Below are 14,661 nucleotides of genomic sequence, written 5' to 3'. Positions count from 1 at the left end.
GCCGTTTCGTTAAGGAGATTCGAAATCCCAAAAAACAACAACAAAAAACAAAAAACAACAAAAACAACAGTATTATCCATAAATGTTATGTTTTTTGTTTCAGGGATTGTTTGTTTGTTAGTGGGGTAGTTGCATGGTGATACGTAAATTTCTGATTATGAGCTGCTAATATTTTTGTATTTGGTTTAATATTTATAAAACGATTGTTTTGTCTAGAGGAAGCCACCATATTTGTGAAGGTCAGACGCGTTCATTTTGTAATAAAGTGTGTAATCTGAAAAATCTATTTTTCGACTCTCGGCCAATGTAAATAGCTAAAATTTTAGAAGGGAAATATTATTATTTTCGATTCAGGAAATGGGAAGATAATTGTATGTCCATAAGTGTATGATCCAGTTACGAAGGGTGCCAGGATAATATAGTTATAATGTGTATATTTCTTCTTGGTGATGTCTGGAGATGGTGTGAGGACTTTAGATTTAGAGGAAAAAAAAGAAACTACTTCATCTAAAGATGTTGCGATTGTGATGATGTTGCTCCTAGGATGGAATGTAGGATTTTATTATATCGACTAGATGCATCTAAAATGTCGTTCTAAAGATGCATAAGATAGTGACTAATATTCTAGACATAATGAATTTGTATGTGGCATATATTCTTGAAAACCTACAGTATTTTGCAGTATTTTGGTCCAGAGGGGAATTTCTGCAATCAAAATATTATATATATATATATATATATATATATATATATATATATATATATATATATATATATATATGCACACTTTTTATTTGTTTTACATAAGCATTAATATATCGCTACACATTCATGAGTATGTTTTGGTTAGCCAGTTACTAGTAATTAGAGACCTCTTAGGCAATATTGCTTTTACAAAAGCTTAATTCATAATCTTATGGACTAAGCTTTTGTATAAGCAATACCGCCGGTTAACCGAAATATGCTCATGAGTGTGTAGCTACATATTTATTCTTATGTAAAACAAATAAAAAGTGTATCTTGTCCTACTTCAGCATTGAGCACTCTTGTATTAACCTCGTTAAAACTTTATTTGGTTATTTTATCTCTGGAAAATATTAATCTGGAATTATATATATATATATATATATATATATATATATATATATATATATATATATATATATGTATGTATGTATGTATGTATGTATGTATGTATGTATGTAAATAATTCTTATTGAAAATTGATATTTTTTCTTTCTAAAGAAAGACTAATATAACAATGTTGGCAATTCTTAGTGAAAGATTTTACAGATGCAACCAAAGTAATACTTACCAAGTGCGCTGTCCTCTGCCTTAAATCCAACCACATCTTGGATGCATCCAAATTCACTATGGAATTGTGGAATTGGTCCTCGTGTTTGGTAGTAATTGTCTAATTCTTCAGGTTTTTTCGGAATACCTTCAAGAGTTACCTTGAGGATAAAAACAAAAACATATAAATGGCATCAATTCATTTAGTTACTAAATGTACCTACCCGGCATTATCAGAAACCTTTTCCTTTTTTGTTTGGTGATTGACATGTCTCCCAACTGTTAGTGCTTTTATTAATTTCTTTAAAAAAAAAAAGTTTATATTTTTTGGAAAAATAATTCAACGAATGGACTATGTGTCATTAAAAATATCGATTATTCAATACAATCAATAGGACATTTTACGAAATGTTGAAATTCAAATTTCATAAATACTTTTGCTTTTTATTTCTTATATTTTTTTAAATATATTTTTATAAAATAAACATGGTATAAAATAATAAATATTTTTAAACAACTGCATACTGGTTCGTTTTGTTTTATTTTTTTTAATGGATTTTGTGTGAGCTTTAATTGGACTACATTAATTGAATAAAATTGTTTAATAGTATAACATACTTAAAAAATGTTAATTTAAGGCATTGCATTTGAACGTTAATCACAACAGTCTGACAACGTTATTATATATCGTCTGAAATCTACTGATCAGATTTTAGTTTTGCTGACATTCACTTTTAGACTTCTATTTCCCATAGCATTCCTCCAAGTCTTTAACTTGACAACTTTATTATATATCGTCTGAAATCTACTGATCGGATTTTAGTTTCGCTGACATTCACTTTTAGACTTCTATTTCCCATAGCATTCCTCCAAGTCTTTAACTTGACAAGTAGGTCATCCATTGTTTCATAAGCAAGTATTAAATCATCGGCATACAACGTCTCTTTTGGACAACCAGTGTAGAACTCTATGGACAATACTTCTAAGACACGAATGAAAATCAACTGATTCGATACAGGACCTTAACATTAAAACTGTCACTAAATGTGCTGTTAATTCATACATGACACTGAGAATTTCTGTACATTGTTTGAACAACTATCAGTAACTACTTGTTTGCCTCTAATTTACATACTGCCCACCAAATAGTATTTCTTGGGATTCTTTCAAAAACTTCCTCCAGATCCACAGGAATAAAATACAAACTTTTCTTCTTTTACATTGTTCTCAGGATAAATATAGCACTGGTGGTACGTTGTCCAAATGTAATATTAGTCATATTTTGCTCAAATATGGCACCAGTGGTACTTTGACCGACCAAACTGCATTATTGTGTTTTCGACCAGGTAAAACTGTATTGGACTTATGACAAAAAAATAACACAAAGTTACAAGTCGGAGAAAGATAAAATGTGTATTGAACATTAAAGGAATAATGCAATCATTAAATATTCATGTTACAAAACAAATTGTGTTTTGTAGCTTTTTAAGAAGTCCAAATAAGTTCTAATTTTTACTTCCATTAGTTAGACAGCTCAGCCAAGTTCGATAAATACAGAGAGGAAAAAAATATGTTCCTACCATGTCGAGGTCCTTGAACGAAGAGAGAGATTTAAAGGATGTTAACATCTCACTCAATAAATAGGTTGCCATGATTGGTCGATGAGCAACAACGTTTGGCCAATGAAAGGGGGCGTTATAAAGAGTATAAGGTATGAAAAAAAGAAGATTTATCAGAAAGGGAGGAAACTCTACTTTTTGATAGCATCTCATCTACGCTTATTTGACTTCTTATTTGCTGCTCGATTATTCTTTCAATCACATTCAAGACTTGATTCTTCAACTTTCAAGCTATCATATTTTAACAGTTAACAATTTCCAGTTTTATGATCGGATTTGTCAAATCTGTAATCATCTCAATGACTGTTTCATTATCAGCCTTCAACATTTCAGAAACAATACTTCTTTTTTTTCTTTTACAAAGAAGTCGTCTCTTATCAAGGCTCCGATAAGGCTCAACACTTGAGGTTCCTGCAGTCTTAGGATTTTTCATCTTACTGATTCTCGTACCATTTCTTTCCTAATTTTTATAGCTAGACTCCATACTACTTCTGAAACGTCTAGATTTATTCGGCATCATGGAAGCTCAGCATTCAAGAATCATTAATAATATCACTTTCAAGTATTTCTCTTGTCCTGTTCATGCGTTACCAACACTTCAGTCATTTCGAATGCACTTCTCTCTAAAAATATTTATATTTATCCTTGCTATCTGTTTAGCTATTCTGAATGCTCCATTTTTTTGGTCATCCCTTTATCATATCCACGTGACCCCCCCCCCAAAAAAAACGGGCCCCAACTCTAATTAGGCCCCGTTTTTTTAGTGTTTTATTCAAATTAAATGAAACTTTCGTCATAACTAGTTTATTATATTCAAAACATCACATCAGAACACTAGTGCATTTGCCCTTTTTTTTCTCCGTTCTACAGAATATGTTCTAGATGGCCTCCATTTAGCTTTTGCTTTTTTTGGGGTCACCCTGTATAAGCAAACCTGCTTAGCCTCTTTCTTGCACTTGTATATTGTTTTTCTTGTTTGCCTTCTTGCTACGTTTTCTATATTCACTAATCATTTTATTCATTTGCTCCATCCTTTCCGCTTTTCTTTGATACACTTCTCAACTTCTTCATTCCGTCACCATGTCACACTATCTCTTATGAGCACTTTCGTCCACTCACAAGTTTGGTTTATTAACTTCAACAGCATATTTTATACTTCTCCCACTTCCCTTTTTATTGGAAATCTTCCAGTAAGGGAAAAGTTTGTGGTTAAAGAGTCGGATACAACCCAATTTTCCATTATACATGTAAGCATTACAAAAAGCGCAGTGGAATTACTGGTAAGTTGAGAGAGAATAACCAGTTTATATGCAGAAGTGTAAGACAGGGGTCCCAAAACTATGGTCCACTGGCCAGATCCAGTCTGCTAAAGTCTTTAATCCGGCCTGCAGGGCTCTTATGAAAAATGTAAAAATATCCAGAAAAAATTTTTTAAATGGAAGTGTGTAAAAATAGTGTGATAATTTTTTTGTCTTGTTCAGAAAATAATTTAAAAAATGAGGTTTTGGAGAACCAGTTTCACTAAAAAAGCAAAACTAATAAGAAATTTAAGTAAATGGAGACATATGATAGCTCAGATGTGGAAAAAAAATATACGTAGATAGTAAAGTTATTGAGTTTGTTTAGAAATGTTGTTACCTTGGTGGTGACATTAGAGCACAGGATGGAGCAGATACTTGTGTGAATAGAATTAAGAGTGATCTTTATTTTTAGAGGGGAAATTTTATATGAACACCGTAACAGTAGTGATTTAAATGTAAAATCAGCATAAACATGTTCTTCTGGATTTAAAACTAAAAAAAACCCAAAACAGTTCATTATCAAAATACACCAATATTGTCAAGAATGCATTTTTATGACAACTTCCATCTTTCACTCTAGAGTGAAAGGTTCATCTGTAGTTTTAGAAGTAATAACGGTTGTGATTATAATGAACTAGGAATATGTTTGAGGATATTTTACAGTGAATGATGTGGTATAATCAGAGAGAAACAAAAAGGATAGTAAAATGATCCCAGGCAACGCTGGATAGGCAACTCGTAATTTATATAATCTATATATATAAAAATGTAATTTTGGTTCGTTCAAAGTTTATACAACCATATTTCTACATTACCAATTTAATTGAAACTTTTAGAAAATCTATCTGTAAAGTCAATGAATGTTTGCATGTTATTAAAATAATTTTACATTGCGAATTATAAAAATATTAATTAAAATATAAATATTTTTCGAAGTCGTTTCTGCGAGACTGCCCAATAATATTTCTGGTAACTTCCGTTTCAACTACTCTCGAATTACAAGATAAGTAAAAAAAAAAAAAACAGTTACTCATGCAGACAGTGATCCGTGCTGAAATAATAACGTTATTATTAACAAAGACATTCTTAACATGGGGAAGGGAGGGTGTTTTGTACCTATTCTGTACTTTAACCTTACAATTGAATAAAAACATATAAAACTTTAATTAAACGCGGAAATATGATTTAAAAAATAGCGCGGATCATTCTCTGCATTAGCACAAAAAAAATCCCATATTTTAAAAATTTAAATTAATTTATGTACTTACCAATTTTTAAGTTTTAAATACCTTTATTTATGTTAAGGCTTTTCACTCATGAAACATTACGTTTTAATTGTTCAGTTTCTTTTCTTTTTTTGTTTACATAAAAAAGTTTGTTTTAACTTTTTCTAAACTGTTTCATTTTTACGACATGCCTCAACGTATTATAAACACCCTAACCTCCCCATGTTTTAAAAAAACACGCCCTCCCATAAACCTCGAAAGCCGTTCTTAATATGGGGAGATTGGGGGGGTGTTCTTTCCGAAAGCCGTTTTAACATATGGAAGTTAGGGTGTTTATAATATGCTGGGGCGAGTCGTAAAATTAATGAAGTTGCTATCTATTATTTATTGTAAAAATTGCTTGAAATTTATTTATTTGACGAAAAAAAAAAATTACAATTTGGTACTCCTTGGGCGTTGAGTTCCATGGCGACCAGCGAAAAAAATAATAGTCGCTCCCTTAGTCCCCACCCCACCCCGCACGTAACATCTTTTATTTACTGACGTTGCCGTAACTAAACGATTATTTGTCACATTTACAAACATTTATTTATTTATTTATTTATTTATTTTGAAAAAAAGTTTTACTTTTTATGTATATTAAAAGAAAAATGGGTACTCATGCAGAGAGTGATCCGTGTTGAAATAATAACGTTATTATTTAAAAAGCCATTCTTAACATGGGGAGGGGAGGGTGTTTTGTACCTATTCTGTACTTTAACCTTGCAATTGAATAAAAAAAAACATAAAACTGTAATTAAACGTGGAAATACGATTTAAAAAATAGCGCGGCACGGCACTCTCTGTATTAGCACCGAAAAATGTTACTAAACATTTATTAATAATTTCTCACTTTTACAAACATTTGATTTTAAATTTCTTTTTAAATGACGACTTTTATCGACTTTTTTTTTTTTAATAGTATTTGCGGATGGGTATGTTGACAATAAATCCCCCCCCCATGGTGTTTATTCCGAAATCCGTTGTTAACATGGAGAGGTTGAGGGTGTTTATTCTGAAAGCCGTTCTTAACATTTGTGGAAGTGGACCTAATGTAAAAAAAATAAATAAATAAATAAATAAAAAACTAAATCATTTACTGATAACTTCTCACTTTTACAAATATTTTTTAATTCACATGCGCGGATGAAGAAATTGTTGAATAGTGCGAAAACAAAACGTTTTTGTAATAAACTTCGGGATAGTTTTTTGGGTAAATATTTACATTTAGGTCCACCTCCATAATTATCTTTTTTAAATGACGACTTTTATTGATAAATAAATTTACTTCTTCGCAACGTTCATTGATAAATAAATCTACTTCTCTGCAACGGGCACTGAACCCCTCCCCCTTTTTTAATAGTATTTTCGGGTGGGTATGCTGACAACAAATATCAGTTAAATTTTGCAAATAGCCCCCCCCCCTCCAAAAGTGGTGTTTATTCCGGAAGCTGTTCTTAAGATGAGGATGCTGGGGTGATTATAAGGGTGACCTAATCTAAAAATAAAACAAAAAAATAAGACATGTTTTTTAAATGATTAAAATAATTTCTCACTTTTACAAACATTTTTACATGCGCACATAAGCAACTATTTTTTAATTAACTTTTTTTTACTTTTTTATCTAAAAATTAGTAAATTTCAATGAATAGAATAATAAATCATTTATCATTAATATGTGTTTTTGGTTTTGTGTTGAATGAAACTTTTTTTTCATTACAACAATAATGAACCAATTTAAATCTTCTGGCATGCATTTAAGGGTTACGAAATTATCAATAAATCGTTTAGTTACTAAGCCAACCTCAATAAATAAAAAATGTTACATGCGCATGCATTAGCCTTGACTGAGCGGGGGGTCTAAGGGAGCGACCATTAAATAATTATGCTGGTCGCCATGGAACTCAACGCCCAAGGAGTACATAAAGTGGCACTTATGCACTTATATTATCGTGCTATTTTTTAAAATAGTATTTTCATGTTAAATTCAAATTTTACAAAATCTTTTTCTTTTATTAATTTGTTAGGTGAAAGTACAGATAACCCGGTCAGTTTCTAATGCATGGAAAATCTAGTCCCCCCCCCAAAAAAAAAAGGGTTACTCTGGATAGTAACAAAAAATTAAAATTGCCTCAGTCTCGAAAGATTTCTTCTCTACTGAACGAGGAAACAAACGGTGAAGTGTAGTTCACCTGTTTCTCTTAATATCTCTCTCTATCCATCTCTCCCTTTCCCTCTCTCAATCTATCTTTCTCTATATATCACCCTCTCCATCTCTCTTTGAGCCCCTTTCTCTCTCTAACTCCCTCTATCTCTCCTCTGTTTCATCCCTCTCTATTTCTAACTCTCCCCCTCTCTCTTTATCTATCAATCCCTTTATCTCTCTATCTCTTTCTCTTTCTCTATTTTCATCTCACTTTCTCTTTTCTATCTTTTTTTTTTTTTTTTTTTATATTACATTTTCACCCCAAACAAGGCAAATTGCCACTTTGGTGTAGGGGGCTACTATCAGGGGCAACACTACTGGGGTACTATGTAGGGATTTGGGCAGCAAGGTGTCGGTTCACGTTACACTTGAACTTCTGCACGTCAGTACTGTTGGGGAAGCAGGGACCTGGAATGGAATTCCAGAGTCTAGCGGTTCTGGGGAAGAAACTATTGGAGTAAAAAGATCTTTTACATCTAGGGATCTCTACAGTGTGGGGGTGGGATTTAGCAGCCTGTCGGGTTTGTTGAGGGTGCTCACGTCGTGGGGGCACAAGTGATTGCAGTTCGTCAGAGCATTCACCACTAAAATACTTGTAGAAAAGGCAGAGGGATGCAACATTTCGTCGATGGGACAGAGGCTGAAGCTTAGATGCCAGTTCAGGGCCTATCAGGTTTGCGACTCTCTTTTGAACCTTGTCAAGGAGCGAGAGACTAGTAGCAGATGCACCAGCCCAGATGTGGCAGCAATACTCCATACATGGGCGAATGGTGGCCTTATAGAGGTACAGAATACTTTCAGGTGTTAGTAGTTTTCTAGCACGGTAGAGAGAGCCCACCTTTCTTGCAGCAGCCCTGGCAATGCCTTCAATGTAATTGTTCCAACTCATGTTTCCTGTGAACGTTAGGCCAAGGAGTTTGAAAGATGGACTCTCAGATAAAGAGTCGTTGGCCATTGCTATGGGTGGTAGGGAGGGTTTCTTGTAATTATTGAAGGAAACTAGTTTAGTCTTGGCAGCATTGAACGCGACCAACCACTTTTGTCCCCATTCCACTACAGATTGGAGGTCTTCCTCTAGTGTTTCTGCCATTTCTTTAGAAATGTGTTCATTCGTCTTCCTGTCGTGCCTGCCATAGAGTGTAGTGTCATCAGCATATATACCCATCTCAGAGGCAATGTTGTCGGGGAGGTCATTTATGAATATCAGGAACAATAGAGGTCCAAGGATAGACCCCTGGGGCACCCCCGCATTTATATCATATTGTTTAGATGTACGACCGTCGAGGACAACCTGGATTTTTCTCTTATCTAAGAAGGATTTAATTATGTTAAGTATTCTACCAGTGATACCGTATGATCTGATTTTACTGAGGAGACCCTCATGCCATACCCTGTCAAAAGCCTTAGATATATCTAGAGCTACCGCTCTGCCCTCCCCCGCTTTGTCCAGTGAATGGTATATATGTTCAGAGATCACAGTTAGGATGTCTGCTGTGGAACAGGCTTGTCTAAATCCATATTGTTTGTCAGTCAGTAGTTTAGCATCTGTAAGATGATGGACTAGAGCATGGTTAATTAAGGTCTCAAATATTTTGGCAAAAAGTGGGAGGAGGCTAATGGGGCGATAATTTGATGGGTCTGTCCTTTCGCCAGAATTCTTGAATACTATATATCTTCCTCTCTATCTGTCCATCTCTAATCCCTCATCCTATTTTAGTCTCCTAAATTAATTACAGTGAATAAGGTATTGTCAAAACATGGATAAATCCTATTTTAGTCACCTAATTTACTGACTGTGAGAATAGAAGTTATTTGGAAATTACTACTACCTTGAACAGCACCAGAAGTAAATGGTAAAACCTTTCTAATTAAATTGATTTTGGCAGCAATTTGGTAACAAAATGACATAGCCTTAGCCCTTGCTGCATGAGGAATACCTGCAACCTTGCTGCCAAGTAGAAGAATTATTTATTCTACTTTAAAACATTCAATTTTTCAAAAATCTCATGTTCGACATCTCCAAAATATCCAATATGGGGAAAATATTGCAGAAATGCAAATTTATTGTTTAGGATGAATCCACAATGGTAAGCAAGATTTGCGTACCAATGTCAGACCATTTAGGAATGCAGTAATATTGCTTTCAGGAGATTTCAGACAAATGTTACCTGTTATTCTTCAATCAACATCAGCAGATAAAATAAATGCTTGCCTCAAATACTCTACTTTTTTGTTCTATGTGAAGACATTAAACTTAACTCAAAATATGCATGTCCAGTTGCAGATTGTTCGATCCGCACAAAAATTTTTGCATCACTTGTGGGAAATTGGGTACAAAACAGTGCCAGCTGATCAGAGTTAAGGGCAAAATTATTTGACTTTTAACTTCTGTAATTTCTGTAATTTTATTTCATCAAAAGAAGAGTTAGTTTAAAAGGTTTTTGCAGATATTCAAATTATAAGAATTCCACTTGACTGAGTGAATGAGCTATTCTTGCAGGTCAATACAAAGACGCCCATGAACTTAACGCTATTATTCAATGTAAAATTCCAAGTGAGGTAGTCAAATACAAATCCATTGACACTGTTGTGAAAGCAGATAAAGTGGTTAATTATCCAACAGCTATATTTGCCAGGGATGCCACCGCATGTATTGCAACTGAAATTTGGTGTACTAATTATCATGTTGTGAAATATAAACCAATCCAAGCTTTGTTTTTTCACATGGACAATTTACGTTACGTATTCAAGAGTTACCAAACCAGAAATTCTCTATATCAGCTAAGAAAATGGAACAACAAAAACTGTGTACCCATGCAAAATGGAAAATTAAACCTATAAGAAACATGCTTTTTCTCATTTTGGAACTTTTTCCATTGCGCCAACTTGAGCCACAACAACGCATGGCAGGGTACAGCTAGTATAGTTATAAATATGATCAATAATATGTAATTATAATAATAAACTCTGATTGGTTATTTTTACATCAAATGCTTTAAGTGATAGGAGGAAGGGTGAAGGAGAGAAGAAGCGGTGGGAGAAGAGGAACAGATGGGGAGGGCATTGATGAGATTAAGGCAATTGAGGTAGTAGTAGTAGTAGTAGTAGTAGTAGTAGTAGCAGCAGCAGTAGCGTAAATTGAAAGTAGGAGGACGAGTTAAATTACATAAAAAGTAGAAGAAAAGGCAAACGAGTAGAGTTAAAAAACAACGAAGAAATAAGAATAAAATAAAATAAAAAAAGAAACAAAGAAAATCATTTGTAATGGTAGTGCAGTGCTTTTTTTATCGGCTGATAGTTTAAAAAAACATAATGTCCTTCTCTGACATTATTTATAACTTTACGAAATTACAGAAACATTATAAGCAGGAGTACACAAGAGAGGGGGGGTTACATTAATTAGCGTGCAATGCCGGGTGCCTCTTCAGTTAATATGTTAATAGTAATTAAAAGAAATCAAAAGAAACTTACCTTTGGTTTCTCTGGAGAAATTCGACAAGATCCTTGAAAGTCGATGTATTCTTTCCGTTTGAAGAAACTGTGTTTGTATATAAGATCTTTCATGACTTCTCCTTCTTTCCGGCCAAGCGTCACACGTTCATATTTACTTTCATCTAAACTGCTGGCAATCATAAAGTCGGGATCCATCACGAGATAAGCATTCGAGTCAAAAAGGTAGCATCTGAAGGAAGATACAGTGAAATTGTAAATGGATTAAAATTGCAGTATTTTAGATTGTTTAAGTCAATTTTCCTATCAACAGTAGTGTATGACAGTAATACATGAAAAATTATTTGAAAAGGGGTTAGTTTATTGCGAATCGCCTGAGACACTCCTACTGGAGAATGCCACCGTGGCTGCCCAGGCATTTGTTGCAGGTCAGTGCTCTTCTTCTAGGACGCTGGCTCTTTAAATCCCAATTTTTTCACCCTTGTGTTACATTATCCTGCCATGGGAGGGAGATAAATATCAAGTCACAAAGGTTGAAGTTCTGCACAAAGCTGGCTCAAGACCCTTGCACGAGATGGTCTTTAAACTCTTGGACTACAATTTAAGAGACATGCAAAGGCGGCCATGACTTGGTTGCCCCACAATGGAAGAAGAAGAAGAAGAAGAAGAAGAACAAGAACAAGAACAAGAACAAGAACAAGAAGTAATTATTATCCAAAAATGACGTGATAGAAATCACTAATGGGCGATTTTCATTTGAGAACTTTGCAACCATACAAACATTACATGAACGACAATGGAGGGAGCTACTCAAGACAGAAGGCCTATAGGACATTTGCTAGTTCTCATTCAACTTTGAATATGATGACCTAAGACATTTGAAGACCAATTAGATTTCAAGAATTTGTGGATCAATTAGCTTTCAAGAATTTGTGGACCAATAAGGTTTTCAAGAATATAAAAATCAATAAAGTTTCAAGAATTTGTAGATCAATTAGATTTAAAGAATTTCAACATCAATTAACTTTCAAGAATTTGTGAATCAATTAGCTTTCAAGAATTTGAAGATCAATTAGCTTTCAAGAATTTGAAGGTCAATTAGGTTTCAAGAATTTGGAGGTCAATTAGGTTTCAAGAATTTGAAGGTCAACTAGGTTTCAAGAATTTGAAGGTCAATAAGCTTTCAAGAATTTGTGGATCAAATAGTTTTCAAGAATTTGTGGTTCAATCAGCTTTCAAGAATTTGTTGATCAATTAGGTTTCAAGAATTTGTAGATCAATTAGGTTTCAAGAATTTGTGGATCCATTAACTTTCAAGAATTTGTGGATCAATTAGCTTTCAATAATTTTTTGGATCAATTAGGTTTTCAAGAATACAAAGATCAATTAGGTTTCACGAATTGTGAATCACTTGATTTTCAGGAATTTGTGGATCAATTAAGTTTCAAGAATTTGTGTATCAATTAGATTTAAACAATTTGAAAATCAGTTAGCTTTCAACAATATGTGGATGAATTAGGTTTCAAGAATTTGAAGATCAATTAGGTTTCAAGAATTTGTAAATCAATTAGGTTTCAAGAATTTGTGGATCAATTAGCTTTTTAGAATTCGTGAATTAATTAGCTTTTTAGAATTTTTGTATCAATTAGGTTTCAAGAATATGAAGATCACTTAGGTTTCAAGAATTTGAAGATCAATTAGGTTTCAAGAATTTGAAGATTACTTAGGTTTCAAGAATTTGTGAATCAATTAACTTTCAAGAATTTGTGAATCAATTAGCTTTCAAGAATTTGAAGATCAATTAGCTTTAAAGAATTTTTAGATCAATTAGGTTTTGAGAATTTGTGGATTAATTAGCTTTCAAGAATATGAAGATCAATTAGATTTCAAGAATTTGTGGATCAATTAGTTTTCAAGAATTTTGGGGTAAATTAGCTTTTTTTAAAGATCAATTAGCTTTGTAGAATTTATGAAACAATTAGGTTTCAAGAATTTATTATCAATTAGGTTTCAAGAATTTGTGGATCAATTAGCTTTCAAGAATTTGAAGATCAATTAGGTTTCAAGAATTGTAAGATCAAATAGTTTTCCAAAATGTTTGGTTCAATTAGTTTTCAAGAATTTGAAGATCAATTAGGTTTCAAGAATTTGAAGATCAATTAGGTTTCAAGAATTTGTTAATCAATTAGGTTTCAAGAATTTGTGGATCAATTAGCTTTCAAGAGATCACAGAAAAAATAAACCTTTCCCTTGTGAAGAAGGACCAAACAACCTAGGTTTGTTGTCTGGTTGTTTAGAGATGCTACATGCATCGAAAGTCAACTGATGTAGACCCAAAATCGTTTATTTCATTTTTCTTTTTTTCTGGTGTCTTTGAAACCTAATTGACCCCCCCCCCTACCCAATAAAATATTTATTTTTATGTACTAAGTGGAAGTGAGTTCACGTCGCTATCTTTTTTTTTCCAAAGGAGTCACCACGTATCAATGCCTATAGGCCACTCGAGGATAAGTGTTAATGAGTGTACAGTAGTCAATGGGAAAATGTCATAGTAATCGTTAGTAGTGGAAATTTGGTAAACTGAATTACTTAAGAGGATGACTCAATTCTAGTCAGCTGGAAAGCAGGCAAACGAAAGAGAGTTCTGGGAACGTGCAGTTTTAAGAAAGAATTCCTGTTTAGGTTTAGGCACAGATAAAGAGTGAGGGAAATTATTGATAGTGGTTTCAGATAGACGAGTGCTTTGCCTTCATTGTGAAATAAATACTGACTGAGAAATTAACTAATCTTTTTTATGCTTTTAACATCGAAATGAGGAATTTAGTTCTTTTCACTATAAATCCACAATGGCAGAGTTGACATGCGGTCAGTTTTTAATATGGGAAAATACAGCTCCCCAAAAAGATACATTCTGGATTGATATAAAAATTAAACTTGCTTCAGTCTGGAAGGGTTTCTCTCTGAGGGCAGAACAGATTAAGTGTAAGATCGGAACAGATACTACACTTTGCTCCAAGATAAAAAGCCAACCTGCAATAAAGTCAGTATTCATATTATAATAACGATACAATAATAAACTGACTCTCCCATATCTATCTTAAAGGAGGTAACGGTGGTTAAGTGGTTAATGACACAGACTGACAACCTAAATGTGCCAAGTTCGAATCCAGTTTATTCTACAGAAGCATTCTTGCTTAAGGATGTTGACAACCTTCATATGGTCCCTTTCATAAGTACCCTTATGTTTTTTTCTAGAAAGAATTCTAATTAAAAAGATATCAGAGAAACGAATGCCAACATTATTCATCTGATTCATTTGAAATGAATAAATGATTTCTTCTTTTTTTTTTATTTTTTGCAGACTGTTATCCTCATCTTCATAATTTTTATTTCACCACGTTTCGGCCAACTCATCCTCTGACCTTCTTGAGGTAATTAACTGTGGCGAGATAGGAATGCTGAGTCTCGTAACTGTATCCCCAGTAATTACTGCCTTCCATAGTTGTTGTTGTCTCACCACGTTTATT

General features: G+C 33.4%; 1 protein-coding gene across 1 annotated transcript in view; it reads right to left on the bottom strand.

Annotated features, from left to right (window-relative positions):
* The window catches only part of LOC145288040 (voltage-dependent calcium channel subunit alpha-2/delta-1-like), a 190,070-nt gene that overhangs the window by 6,699 nt on the left and 168,710 nt on the right, over window positions 1-14,661 (bottom strand). Inside the window, exons 18-19 of the mRNA XM_080136058.1 lie at window positions 11,156-11,366; window positions 1,316-1,454 (exon numbers count right to left, since the gene is read on the bottom strand). Coding sequence (XP_079992184.1) covers window positions 1,316-1,454; window positions 11,156-11,366 — 350 coding nt within the window. The remainder of the gene's footprint in view (window positions 1-1,315; window positions 1,455-11,155; window positions 11,367-14,661) is intronic.

Source organism: Euprymna scolopes, chromosome 11, assembly GCF_053919585.1.
Source record: "Euprymna scolopes isolate OS-2025 chromosome 11, ASM5391958v1, whole genome shotgun sequence".
Classification (NCBI taxonomy): Eukaryota; Metazoa; Mollusca; class Cephalopoda; order Sepiida; family Sepiolidae; genus Euprymna; species Euprymna scolopes.
The sequence above is the reverse complement of the archived record's forward strand: the minus strand, read 5'-3'. Positions and strand labels throughout refer to the sequence as shown.